This window comes from Vombatus ursinus, unplaced genomic scaffold (genome assembly GCF_900497805.2).
Source record: "Vombatus ursinus unplaced genomic scaffold, bare-nosed wombat genome assembly UNPS02014785.1, whole genome shotgun sequence".
Lineage (NCBI taxonomy): Eukaryota > Metazoa > Chordata > Mammalia > Diprotodontia > Vombatidae > Vombatus > Vombatus ursinus.
This window is the reverse complement of record NW_020954563.1, coordinates 14,305,919-14,317,745: the sequence shown is the minus strand read 5'-3', so window position 1 is coordinate 14,317,745 and position 11,827 is coordinate 14,305,919. Positions and strand designations below refer to the sequence as shown.

Below are 11,827 nucleotides of genomic sequence, written 5' to 3'. Positions count from 1 at the left end.
GAGAGAGAGAGAGAGAGAGAGAGAGAGAGAGAGAGAGAGAGAGAGAAGGGAATGATTACCAGCTCTTGAATGGGCCATGAAGGGGACTGACCTGATGGATGTGGTGCTTGAGGAAAATTGTTCTCCCTCTCTCTCTAACCCTTTGCCCCCTGTCTCTGCACAGACTGCAGTCTGAGAGGCTGTTGTGTTAGACCAGGCATGAAGTGATAAGAGTCTGAACCAGGCTGCTGACAGCATGGAGTGGACAGGATGCTTTGGAGGGATAGGAACAACACTTGGCTGGCAGAGAATGGGGGGAGGCATCGAGAGATATTCCAGAAACATTAAGCTCCTAGGGGCTGGAAGGACAGTGGGGTCGCTGATATAAAGGGAGAAGCTGTGGAAGGGCTGGTTTGGGGGCACTGGAATAGGCTGAGGCTGCCCTGGCTAGACTGTTTGAGGGTGGGGCTCAGGGAAGACTAGAGGCCCCAGGACTTTGTACTTTGGTTGCCAGGGTGACCATCGTGAGGAGGAGGAAGAGGCGCAGATGAAGAAGTCAGAATCAGAAGTGGAGGTGAGGCGAACTTGTTCTGAGGTTGTGGCAGTAGGAGGGTCAGGGAAGCTCCCCTGAGTCCATCTGAGCTCTAAATTCTATGGCACCCCTTGTCCCTGGAGAGTGGAGTCCACTCAATGGGGGTGGGGCCAGAGGCCAGTGGATCCTTGGCCTTGGGGAAGGGCTGGGATGGGATGTTGCTCCTGACTGGACTTCGTTGGGGCTCCAGGAGGCAGCCGCCATCATTGCCCAGCGACCTGACAACCCCCGGGAATTCTTCAAGCAGCAAGAGCGAGTGGCTTCAGCTAGCAGCTGTGAAATGCCCACCCCCTTCAACCACAGGCCAGGTATCCTCACACTTGGTATTCCGGGCCCTCTGACCAAGGGTTATGCTTAGCTCCTGGGGTTGAGGGAAGAAGCTTCTCTCACCCTGGCCCCTGCAAAGCTAATTCCCCCAGCCACCAGGGGATTGGGAAGGGGGAGTCCTGTAGAGGAATATTCCTTCATCTGGGTACCCAGGGCTGCCTCCATGGGGAGGAGGCACTGGGGGAGAAGGAGGGATACACATACGGCCAATCCATCAGAAGCCCCTAACCTGGAGCAAAACAGGAGTCATGCAGGTGCTCTCCCTCCTGGGGGCTCAAAGGGAACAGACTCGTGGTAAAGGACTAGGAGAACTCTTCCTCAGACAACAGCCAAGAAGGGGCGTTCAGGGCTGTCCCAACCCCGACCAGGCCCATCCCTAAGCTAAGAAAAAGGACACAGTGGGGTGCATGTGGGAGGAGGGAGGTAGAGAGAAGACTCGTTTCGGGTCTTTCCTAGGGCTCGTACCCTCAGAACTTGGCCCAGTTGTTAGTGTTGCCCGGAGATTCATCATGGAGGAGCGTTGGGCTCGGCCCGTGCTGAGGCACTGACCTCCAGGGCAGCTAGAACAAGGGTGGTGGGGAGGCCCTAGCTAGCGGCATTAGATTATACCCTTTGGCAGCCTGATTGTCTGAAGCGGGCCTGCCAGGAGCAGGCAGCCTTGGGCTTTGTGCCTACCTTGACTCCCGGCTGCCCCCTGGCACCACGCTCAATGTTGCCTGCCTGGCAGGACTTGGGAATGAGCTGGCCGTGGTGTGCTGTGGCTGTCTCTCTAGAGGTGCTGCCCTGTGGGACTGCTGGCTTTCCGCTTTCCTCGCAAGGTGGGCTTAGGCTCGCTGGGGGCCTGGCTACACTAGTCCGGGGACTTGCACCTTGAGCTTTGAGGCTGTGCCACATTGTCAGTCATTCCCTAATCCTCGAAGCAGTGTGACCACTGCCAAGGCATGTGCCCTGGCACCAAGGGGGCTCTGCTTCCTACCTGTGCTGCAGTTATCCCTGCTTACCCCAGCCTTCTGATGCCAGGGGCAAGAGCAGGGGAAAGGTCAGGCCCATTCACGCATCTTCCATATTGCCTACAGTTTGCCTAGCCATGGGCATAAAGGCATGTGTTTGGGGGTGATGGGGGGAAATATCCTTATACCACAAACCTCTATCTTTCTGTCTGGAGTTGTCACCTCTGGAAGCTCCGCTCAGTGGCCTGGCTTCATGGGCATTGGGGGGGCTGGGGTTCCCCAATCATGCTTGACCCTTTGCTGGCTGAGGAATCCTGTGTGTCCTGGGGGTAGGATGTTGTACAGGTCTGCAAGTCCCCAGCCTGAGACTAATTCCACCAGTCTAAGCTGTGTTGCATGCCAGTTACCCTGCCCGCCCCAGCCTTGTGATGCTGAGCAAGCCACCTAACCTCTCTGTGCTTCAATTTCCTCATCTGTAAAATGAGGGAGTTGGATTCAGTGGCCGCTAAGGTCCCTTCCAGCTCTGGATCTGAGACCCCCTGACTCTTCTGAGGTCAGGGACGGGAGGTTGGGATCGCTCTGTGGCTCTAGTGTCAGTCAGTATGACCTGGGCTCTCTGCCCAAGGCAAGGGTTTGTTGGGCCCAAGTCTCTCCCCCCGCCCCACCCGGGACCAAACGTGGAATTCATCTGATGGTTCCTGGAAGGCTTGGGGGCAGGGGCCTCTTCAGGGGAAGACTGACTCTTCTCTTCTGCTCTCTTTCTGTCTCGTCTGTCTTTGTCTTTTAGCAGGTCGTCCGTACTGTCCTTTCATAAAGGGACCGGACAGTGGGCCGTCTTCCTCTTCCTCCTCTTCCTCTTCCCCTCCTCGGACTCCCTTCCCCTATATCCCCTGTCACCGCACCCCAAATCTTTCTTCTTCCTTCCCATGTAGGTAGCAGCTCCCAGGCCATGGTGGGGGGGTGAGGAGGGCCCCTCATTCCAGCGCCCCCTCTCCCACCTAGGCCCCCACCCCCTTGCGCTCGATTTTCCCCAGGGCCAATCAGTGACTGTCTGTGCTTATCCCCAGAACTGACTCCACTGCTCGTCCCTCCCCAGGGGCAGGGATAGCTTCCACCGGCCCTGCAGGGCTGACACAGCACCAAGCACCACCGGTTAGGTGCTCAAAATAAAGGTTTGGGAGCACCAGGGATCCGCTCAGCCGCCCTGGTACTGGAGAAGTGACAGACTTCCCTGCCCCAGCCCAGTTTCTTCCCGTCTCCAGGGAGGAGTCAGGAGGCCCCAGCTGGGGCAGGAGGCGAGAAGGCCCCCCCCACCTGCCGCCCAGGGGGAGATGAGACGGAGTCGACCACCCAGGAGAGCCGCTCAGCCCAGCCCTACCCCTGGCACCCGGCTCCACTGGGACCCCTCCCTGACGACCCTCCCTTGTTTTTCTTCACAGGCAGCCAGATGGACAGCCACAGGAGGGCTGCAGCGGCAGCTGCCCGGAGCCCCTCGGACTCCAGCTCCGCCTCCACGCCTGTGGCAGACCAGATTGATCGGGCCCTGGATGAAGTGACATCCTCACAGCCACAGCCTCTCAGCAGAGGTAAGGGACTCAGGGTGGTTTGGGGATGAGTAAGAGGGTGTTCAGTGGCACCCCCCCCCCAGGCATACATACATACATACACACACACACACACACACATACACACACACACACACACATACACACACACACACATACACACACACACACACATACACACACACACACACACACACTTTCATTCTGAAAACTACAAGGTGCCGTTCAAAGGCTAACTGGGCCCAAGTCATAAATGCTTGCTCCAATATCTTAGAGGGAGGAGGCGCCTGATACCTGTGGAACAGTAGGTCTGTTCTGTCCTGCAGACTGGAGGTGAAGACAAATTCTAGCCCACTGAGACTAAAGTAGGAATCCTTTCTCTTCTCAGAACAATGTCCCAGGTGGAGAACCAACATAGCTCTGTAGACCTGGGCTTTACAGAACTCCATAGATAGATCTCAGGGAGTCTGTACACTTGGATGGGAAAAACAAATTACATCTTTATTTTTACTCTGGTTGGTTTCTTTTGCAATCTTATACATTTTATCTTATGCATTTAAAAACATTATTCTGAGAAGTGGTCCATGGGTTTCACCAGATGGCCAGAGGGGTCCAGGACACAAAGGGTAAATAGCCCTGCTGTAGAAGAACCTTAGAACATCAGCTCTGGGACAACTGGAAGGGACCTAAGCAATCACTTCTAGTGCAGTTACCTCATTTTACAAAGGAGGAGACACACAGAGAGGGGAGAAAGAGAGGGGAGAAAAAAAGAGAGGAGAGAGAGAGAAGAGAGAGGAGACAGAGAGAGAGAAAGAGCGCTTTGTCCAAGGTCAGATGTAACCCCAATGGAGAAACAGTCAGAATTAGCACCTAGGGGATCTCAAAGCCTAGACCAATGTTCTTCTCACTATTATTCTCTGCCTCTTATCTTTGAGGAGCCACGGTTCTCTTCAGTTTGAGAAAAATTGCTTTTCTCCTGCTACTAGGGCATAGGAGGTGGGCACTATAATGCTCCCTTCCCCCCAAGTCCCTTTGTATTGTAGATACAAGTAGATAGAAGTGGAAAGTATCTCAGAGGTCACCTAGTCTAACTTCCTTGTTGTTCATGGGGAAACTGAGGGCAGGGAGGGTAAGTAACCTGTTCAAGGACACACTGGTCATGTCAGAAGCAGGATTTAAATCCTGGTTCTCTGACTCTGGAGCCAGTGCCAGCCTCCTTCATCCTCTGCTGGTCACTGGGGGAAGATCACTTCCCCTCCCCACCCTCAACCAATCTCCTTGTTAGGGTTATCTGGTCTCCTGAGATGGGACCCCTTCAAGTCAAGTCAAGCCAACAAATCTTTATTTATTAGGTGCTTACTGTGTGCCAGGCACTGTGCTAAGCTCTAGGGATATAAGGAGAAAGGAGAAAGCTGAGCAGCCCAGAGACTGGCTTAAAAGGTCACAAAGGCAAAATCAGGATTCAAACCCAGACCTTTTGACTCCTCAGTCCAGTGCCCTTTCTACTAACATTACATGACATCTGGTTCCTAGGGGCTCCTGTGAATGGAGCTGGATGGTTGGATGAGAGCTGCTGAGGCCAGGGCCCCTTCCTCCCCCTCCCCCAGCATTCCTCTCTGAAGAATGACATTTACCTTTGACCTTTCTGACCTTTACCCTCATAGAGCCCATCGCAGAGTCCTTGTTGGAGAAGGAGCCTCCAGGAGAGACAGCTGGGCCCCTGGAGGACTTGGTGTTTCTGGAGACCAAAGAGGAGGTGGGGGCTGCAGATGCAGCAGCCCCAGTTGCTTCTGCTGAGAGCTCTGAGGAGATAGAGCTGGCTGAGCCTGCTGGCCCCCCTGAACCACCAGCTCAGGGGAGCCTCATCGACTTGTGGCAGAGTGATGGGGTTTCCCCTCCCGAACCCACAGAATGGGAGCTGCAGGCTGATCTAAGGGCTCCAACTCCACCCCAGGAGGGGCCTGGAGCCATACTGGAAGAGTCCCAATTGGTAGCCCCTCCAGAGCCTCCTCCACTGGGGGAGGGGGCACCAGAACCCCCCATACTGCCTGCTGACAATAGTGCCAACCTCCTGAACTTCGATGAGCTGCCTGAGCCTCCAGCTACGTTCTGTGACCCTGAGGAGGGTGACCGTGAAGCCCCTGATGTGGGCGGGATGGAGGGGTCCCACCCTGGCTCTGAACAAGATGTCCTGGTGGCCGAGACCCTGCCCATGGACTTGGAGGAGCTGGAACCAGAGCAGGAAGCCCACTTGCTAACCAATGGAGAAACCACCCAGAAGGAGGGGACACAGGTGGGGGATCAGAGGGAGGCCTTCTGGGACCTGGGGGAGAGGCAGGAGGAAGGGTGCAAGCAGTTGGGGGGTTTCGTGTGGGAGTAGGCTCTGGGCTCTATCAGTTCCCTCCCAATGTCCCTCCCCTACTGGACCCACCTCATCTTCCGGTGCTACCCCCCATATTCGTCACCATCCCTTTCTAGGGCCAGACCAGCCCTCGATTTTCCTTCCTACTCCAGAACTCTATTCACAGAGCCTTTTCTTCCCCTCCCCCCAAGATCAATGCCTCTGACCACTTCTTTTTTCTCTTAATCCTTTATTAACACCTCATCACTCTTCCTCCTCTTCTTCTCTTGCTTAGAGGCCCGAGCACCCCCCCCCCATCAGTTGCCCTTCCCTCTCCTGTAGGCTGCATCAGCACCCTTCATTGACCCCTCCCATGCTGAGGATCTAATTGCCTGGATTAATTTTGAGGAAGCCCAAACTCTATGACCAGAAATGGGGGTGGTTCGGGGCTCCCATACAGCCTGCCTCAGTCTTTGTCCTTTTGCTTAGGACCCAAAGCAAGGCATCTGCATTTCCCTGGCAACCAGGGATGGCATCAAAGAGATTACCTGTCTCTGGTTGCTGGGGTAATAAGCTCAGTGCCTAATAGGTTCTTCCCTCCACATGTTCCTTCCTGCCCCCCTCCTCCCCCTCAGCCTACATAACACACCTTGGGAAAAGGTGAAACTGCTGGCCAGCTGAGCCTGATGACCTTGAGTTTTCTCAATGCAGGCCAGTGAGGGATATTTCAGCCAATCACAGGATGAGGAGTTTGCCCAATCAGAAGAGCTATCTGCTAAAGCCCCACCTCCTGTATTCTACAACAAACCCCCAGGTAAGGGATTGGGTGGGATGGAAGGCTGGGCAGGGATTCCTGTTGATGGATCAGTTCCTGGGCTTTTGGAGGCCAGGCCTTTTGTCATGCTCGAGGTGTTTACCTGTATGGAGATCATAGGATTTAGACTTGTGTTCCTCCCCCCCTCCCCCATTTTATATGTGAGGAAACCGAGGCTCAGGTACTGAGCATGTCCCAGTTCTTTGTTTAAAAACAGGTCTAAGGATAAGTTTGTGGGTGATCTCCATGGGTTCTCTTCCCCACCTCACTTGTTGCTGCCTTAGCAAGGACTGAGCCAAGTCCTGAGAGAAGACTCCTATAGTTGGGTGCCTTGTCAAGAAGAGTATGTATGGAGCTGGGGGAAGAAGGGAGTATCATTGTTTAGAATATCAGAATTGACATTAGCAAGACAGCTGGATTTGAACCCAAAGGACCTGAGTTTGAATTTCAACTATGCCATTTATTATTACCTGTGTGACCTTGAATAAGTCCAGAATGTTCTTTTTCTAGACCTCACTTTCTTCCTCTGTAAAGTGAGGGATTTGGACTCAATCTCTATGATCCGATGAAGGTCACAGCCAGGGTGGAGAGATAGGGGGCAAGGAGAGGGACCAGCTAGCTCTTCAGCTTGACTCCTGATTCTGTCTTCACTCTCCCACCAGAGATCGACATTACCTGTTGGGATGCGGACCCTGTGCCTGAGGAAGAGGAGGCCTTTGGAGGCAGTGTCTAGCCCTTCCGGTTAGGTCTCCCCAGGCAGACACCATGTGAAGGCCGCCCACTCTCTGGGCTCCATGCCAGCTGGCCCGTCGCGCCTTCGCCCGCAGCATTTCCACCTGGTTGGTGGTGACTCTGGACTCCCGGCCCCTGTCCCGGAACGGGGCCACCTCCCCATTCCCCTGTCCTGCCATGGGGGGGCCCAGACTTTTATAGCTTTTCTCCCTTTTTTTTAAAAGTTGATAGGAAAAGTGTACAGTTGACTGGTTTTCCTCTCTGTTGGTAGTGAGATGCTGTTCCATACCCTCCCCCTCCATATCCCTTGGGGTTGAGGAGGTAGATCTCTGTACCCCCCTTCAGCTCTCTTGGCCTGTATCAGAGGCCCAGACCCCAGGCCTGGCCAGCCGTCCCTGGGGTTGCTTTCAGACTCCAGGGAGAATGGTTCTCCTTATACACAACCTTTTCCTAATTTTTGTTTTGTTTTGTTTTGTTTCTTGAAAAAATATCACTCACTGCATTCTCTGTCCAGGGCTTGGATAATTTGCACGAATTTAAAAACATGGCAATAAATGGCTCTGTGGGCTCTGGTTCCATGGGACCCCTCCCTCCCCCTCCCCCCAGGAGTAACCCAGCTGGGGTCAGGCCAAGGTGGAGTCCTCAGGCCAACATGGGTTAGGGTGACAGTAAGGAGACTTCTCCTATCCCTGTAATGGCTCCTGAGTGAATGGGAGGGGGAATTTTTACCATCTGCCATCCTCCCCTGGCCCTGGCCTTTCAGCCTTCTCTAATGTTGCCCTCCTACTGGGCAGGTCCCGGGCTGGAGGCCTCTATATGGCTCACATGGTCCCCTTGGCTCAACTGGGCCATGGGAGGGGCCTAGGTGGTAGGGCTGTTGGGGTACTCCCTCCCTCCCCCAGGAACCAGCCCCCTCTCCCAAACTGCCCTCCTCTTGTCGCTTGGTATCCTTTTTCACGTTTAGTAACTGTTTTTGGAAAGCACAAACTTCTGTAATGGCGTGTGCTCATGTCTGTTAATAAAGAAATCCAGATCCAGGCCCTGGCTCTGGACTTCCTAGGGGCTGGGAGGGCAATCCCAGCGTATCTTCCCCATCCTCCCACTCCCCCATTTCCCTGGACTCTGTCTTCATCTCCCAGCAGGTATAACTAGTTGAGGAAGCAGGGTGGGGCCGCCTCTACCAGGTAGGGACAAAACCAGGAGCAAAAGGAAAGCCTGGAGACAAGGTGATTCACACCACTAGGAGGAACTAAAGCCCCCACTCCTTTGCACTAGCTCTTGTAACACAAGATCATGTATTTAGAAGTGGGAAGGAGCCTCAGAAGCTATGGAGTCTAAATTCTTCATTTTACCAATGGAAGAAACTTAGAGGTGTCAAATGACTTACCCAAGGTCACAAAGGTTGTAAGTAGCAGAAGTGGAATTTGAATTCAAACCCCTCCCCCCATCCCTGTATTCTTTCTACCATGACAGTTTTCCAGAGGAATCTCAAAGGGCCCTTTGCCTGAGCTGGGAAGAGAAAAAGGAAGGGGTCACTGGCCCAAAGTGTGTGGATCAAATGTAGTGTAAGGTGATTGGACACTGAACTGTCCTCTCTGTCCTGTGACCCTGACTTGGGAAGGGACAGTTCTCAAGCCAGGTCTACCCCTGTCCTGCAGAGATTGGAAGGAACTGTGCTGGAGCAGACTCAGCAGCCGCTCTCTAGACCCTTGGATGACTATTGATCACCATTGGACGCTGGAATAGCAGTATCATGATGCAGAGAATTATAGGGTTTAGAGAATGACATCATGTAGTCTAACATTTTACATAGGAGGAAACTAAGGCACAAAGAGGATAACTTGTCCCAGGTCACAGGTAGCAAAAGGCAAGAGTTTGGCCTTAACTCATCTGACTTTATCAGTCTTTCCACTACACCATGTCAGTTATTGGCCGTGTGACTGTGGGGAAGTGACCTCCCTGTTTCTAAAATAAGGCTGCACTTAACTTGACCTCTGCCATTCTTTAAGTTTGGCATATCCAAGGTAGTGGTGATGATCTGCTCATAGGATTTAGAGATAGAAGACTTCAGAAAGCATCTGAAGGAGAATTCTGTCCAAATATCTGTGCCTCCAGGGAAAGCATGTTTTACTAGGCATGGGTCCACACTCCAGGTTTCCGAATTTTATTCCTTGGTGCTCAGAGGCAACAAACCAGTGTGGTATGTTGCAAAGAGCCCTATAATTTGAATCACAGAGTGAGGAGTTCAAATCCTGGTTCCTCCACTTACTAGCTAGCTATGTGACCTTGGGCAGCCACTTAATCTAATCTGGGCCTCGGTTCCCTTAAAGAGGGAAAGACGATATTTTGCGGATGTAAAACAAGGTTTAAAACATTAGATTAATCCTAGGGTCTTTTTCTAGCTCTCATTTCTATGATCTAGACCCGCTCTGCCCCTGCCCCCCCAAGTCTTAAGAGGAAGCTGAGCCCCAGAGAAGAGACTTTCCCTGGGTCATACAGGTAGCTAAGTGGCAGAACTCAGGTCTTGGGATTTCAGATACAGGTCTTTCTACTCTCACTTGAGCTTCCAGAGAGGTCTCTGAAGGTGGAGCTGGCAGAGATTAGGCTGCAGACCAGGGGATCAAACATAGTGGGAAGGATGCCTGGGGTAGGGGATGCCCCTTTTCCCCTTTATTCCCACCCCTGGGTGCAAGCAGCAGGCTCTCCCTCCCATTGTACCAAAGCCGATCACACACCTTTATTATCCTCAAAATGTAACAAACAGGGTAAGAAATAGCCCCGAGTCCCAGGGAAGCGTTTTAAAAACCCCCGAGGCCTAAGAAAGGAGTCTGAACGGCCTGCCCTCGGGGAGGGAGAAAGGGAGGAAGGCGCGGGGCAGGGCAGGGAATGGGGCAGCGCTGGCTCCGGTCCGGGCGCTTAGCCCCTGGGGTGGGGCCAGGGGGCAGGGGCTCGGGCCACCCCCTCTATACGGCTGTAGTCCTCCCGAACAAGGGGATGGAGACGGGCAGGCGCCAGGCTCCGTTCTCCAGTGGGTCGCGGTTGCTCAGCTCCGAGTCGGTCCAGCTGGGGAAGACGCGGCGGGGGCGTTCGGCCGGCAGGTAGGGGGCGGGACGGGGCGGGCCGGGCCGCGGGGCGCTGGGCAGGTGCAGCGCCGACGAGTAGCCCCGGTCCAGAAAGAGCGGCTTGTAGTTGGGCGGCTGCTCCTGCTTCTCGGAGCTGTCGCGGCTCAGGAAGGGTGTCACGATCTTGCGGTAGAGGCCGCGCGTGTCAGTGAGCACCTCGCTGTAGGGCGGCGGCGGTTCGGCCATCAGCACCGCCTCCTCGTAGCACGGGGGCTTGGAGAGGTCCGATTCGGCTGCGAGAAGCCCATGGCCAGGAGTCAGGTTCAGGGCCCTGGGGACACGTTTCCCTCCCCGGGTCCCCACCGCACCCTCCGCTCCCCATCCTTTCAGGCAACCCCCGACCTCCCTCGAGGCCTCCCAAGCACTCCCCTCATCCGACCCCCAGCTCCCAAGGCTGACCGAGGTTCCCTCTTTCCAAGCTGCCCTGCCCCCCTCCTCATAGCCCCCCCCAGGTCGGTCAAGCCTCCAGCCCAACACCCTCCCAGGTTTGTGTAGTCCCGTCCCCTCTTCCTGGCCGCAGCCCACTTGGGGCGCCCACCTTGGCGCGGGTAGCTCCAGGGCCGGGGCGGCACCAGGACATGAGGCGGGTGCGGATGAGAGTGCGGATGCGAGTGGGGCGGGTGCGGGTGATGATGGGCTGGGTGGGGCTGGTGCTGTGGTGGGGCGGAGTGGTGCAGGGCGTGGGTATGGCCGGGGGCCTCCAGGCGGACTCGGGCCTGCGGGGCCAGTCCTGGGGCCAGCCCCAGTCCCAGTCCGGGGGGGCTCCCGGCCAGGCTGCCCTCCAGCTCCAGGGGCTCAAGTGGCTCCAGGGGTTCGAGCTCCAGAGCGCGCAGGTTCTGCTCCCGCAGCCGCTCCTCGTGGCGCCGCTTGAGTCGGCGGCGGAGGAAGCTACAGAAGCAGCAGAGCAGGACCACGAGGCCCCAGATGAGCCAGAAGCCGGCGAAGCAGGTGAGGAAGGTGTAGGTGCCCTGGGACATCACCATCTTGGCGGCAGCGGATGAAGGGCTGGGCTGGGGTAGGGGCGGCCCAGGCTCAGTGGGCGCCCCGGGCCCGAGCCATGGAGTCACTCAGCAGTCCTCTCACTCCCCTGCGAACATCGCTGGCCTGGGGCGGGGGCCGGAGGCCGGAGCAGGCGACCCCTTAGGGGTTGGCCGCTAAGAGCTGAGCCGTGGGCCTCGCTGTCCGTGGAGCGCTGACCGAGGCCGGGGGCTGCCCACGTCCGGCGGGGGCGGGCGGGCGCGGGAGGCAGCGGCTGGTCGCCCAGAGCCTGCCCCGACTCATTCCCATCGCTCCCGCAGGCCCCGCGGCTTGGGCACCTACTCAGCCACGGGCGGGCTGGATCTGTGAGGGGCAGAGAAAAGGGTAGGGAGGATGGTCAGCTCCGGACTGGGCCTGCCTGGTCTTT

The 11,827-nt window shown here is 55.7% G+C and overlaps 2 protein-coding genes across 2 annotated transcripts in view; one reads left to right on the top strand and one right to left on the bottom strand.

Annotated features, from left to right (window-relative positions):
- Positions 1 to 8,337, top strand: part of DBN1 (drebrin 1) — a 22,787-nt gene extending 14,450 nt beyond the window's left edge. The window contains exons 9-14 of the mRNA XM_027867144.1: positions 494 to 553; positions 762 to 879; positions 3,288 to 3,434; positions 5,078 to 5,706; positions 6,466 to 6,568; positions 7,231 to 8,337. Of these exons, the coding sequence (XP_027722945.1) occupies positions 494 to 553; positions 762 to 879; positions 3,288 to 3,434; positions 5,078 to 5,706; positions 6,466 to 6,568; positions 7,231 to 7,301 (1,128 nt within the window). The 3' untranslated portion in view covers positions 7,302 to 8,337. The remainder of the gene's footprint in view (positions 1 to 493; positions 554 to 761; positions 880 to 3,287; positions 3,435 to 5,077; positions 5,707 to 6,465; positions 6,569 to 7,230) is intronic.
- A 1,678-nt stretch (positions 8,338 to 10,015) lies between these two features.
- On the bottom strand, positions 10,016 to 11,549 carry PRR7 (proline rich 7, synaptic). Its single transcript, XM_027867221.1, has 2 exons — positions 10,961 to 11,549; positions 10,016 to 10,655 (listed from the first exon to the last, which is right to left on the bottom strand). Exons 1-2 carry the CDS (start codon positions 11,403 to 11,405, stop codon positions 10,264 to 10,266), a joined length of 837 nt encoding a protein of 278 aa, XP_027723022.1. The 5' UTR covers positions 11,406 to 11,549; the 3' UTR covers positions 10,016 to 10,263.
- Positions 11,550 to 11,827: the final 278 nt, after the last annotated feature.

Excerpts from the sequence above, each read along its gene's own strand:
- PRR7 (XM_027867221.1), bottom strand. The coding sequence starts at position 11,405 with ATGGTGATGTCCCAGGGCACCTACACCTTCCTCACCTGCTTCGCCGGC. Across the intron at positions 10,656-10,960 it reads CTGGAGCTACCCGCGCCAAG|CCGAATCGGACCTCTCCAAG; the intron begins GTGGGCGCCCCA and ends GGCTTCTCGCAG.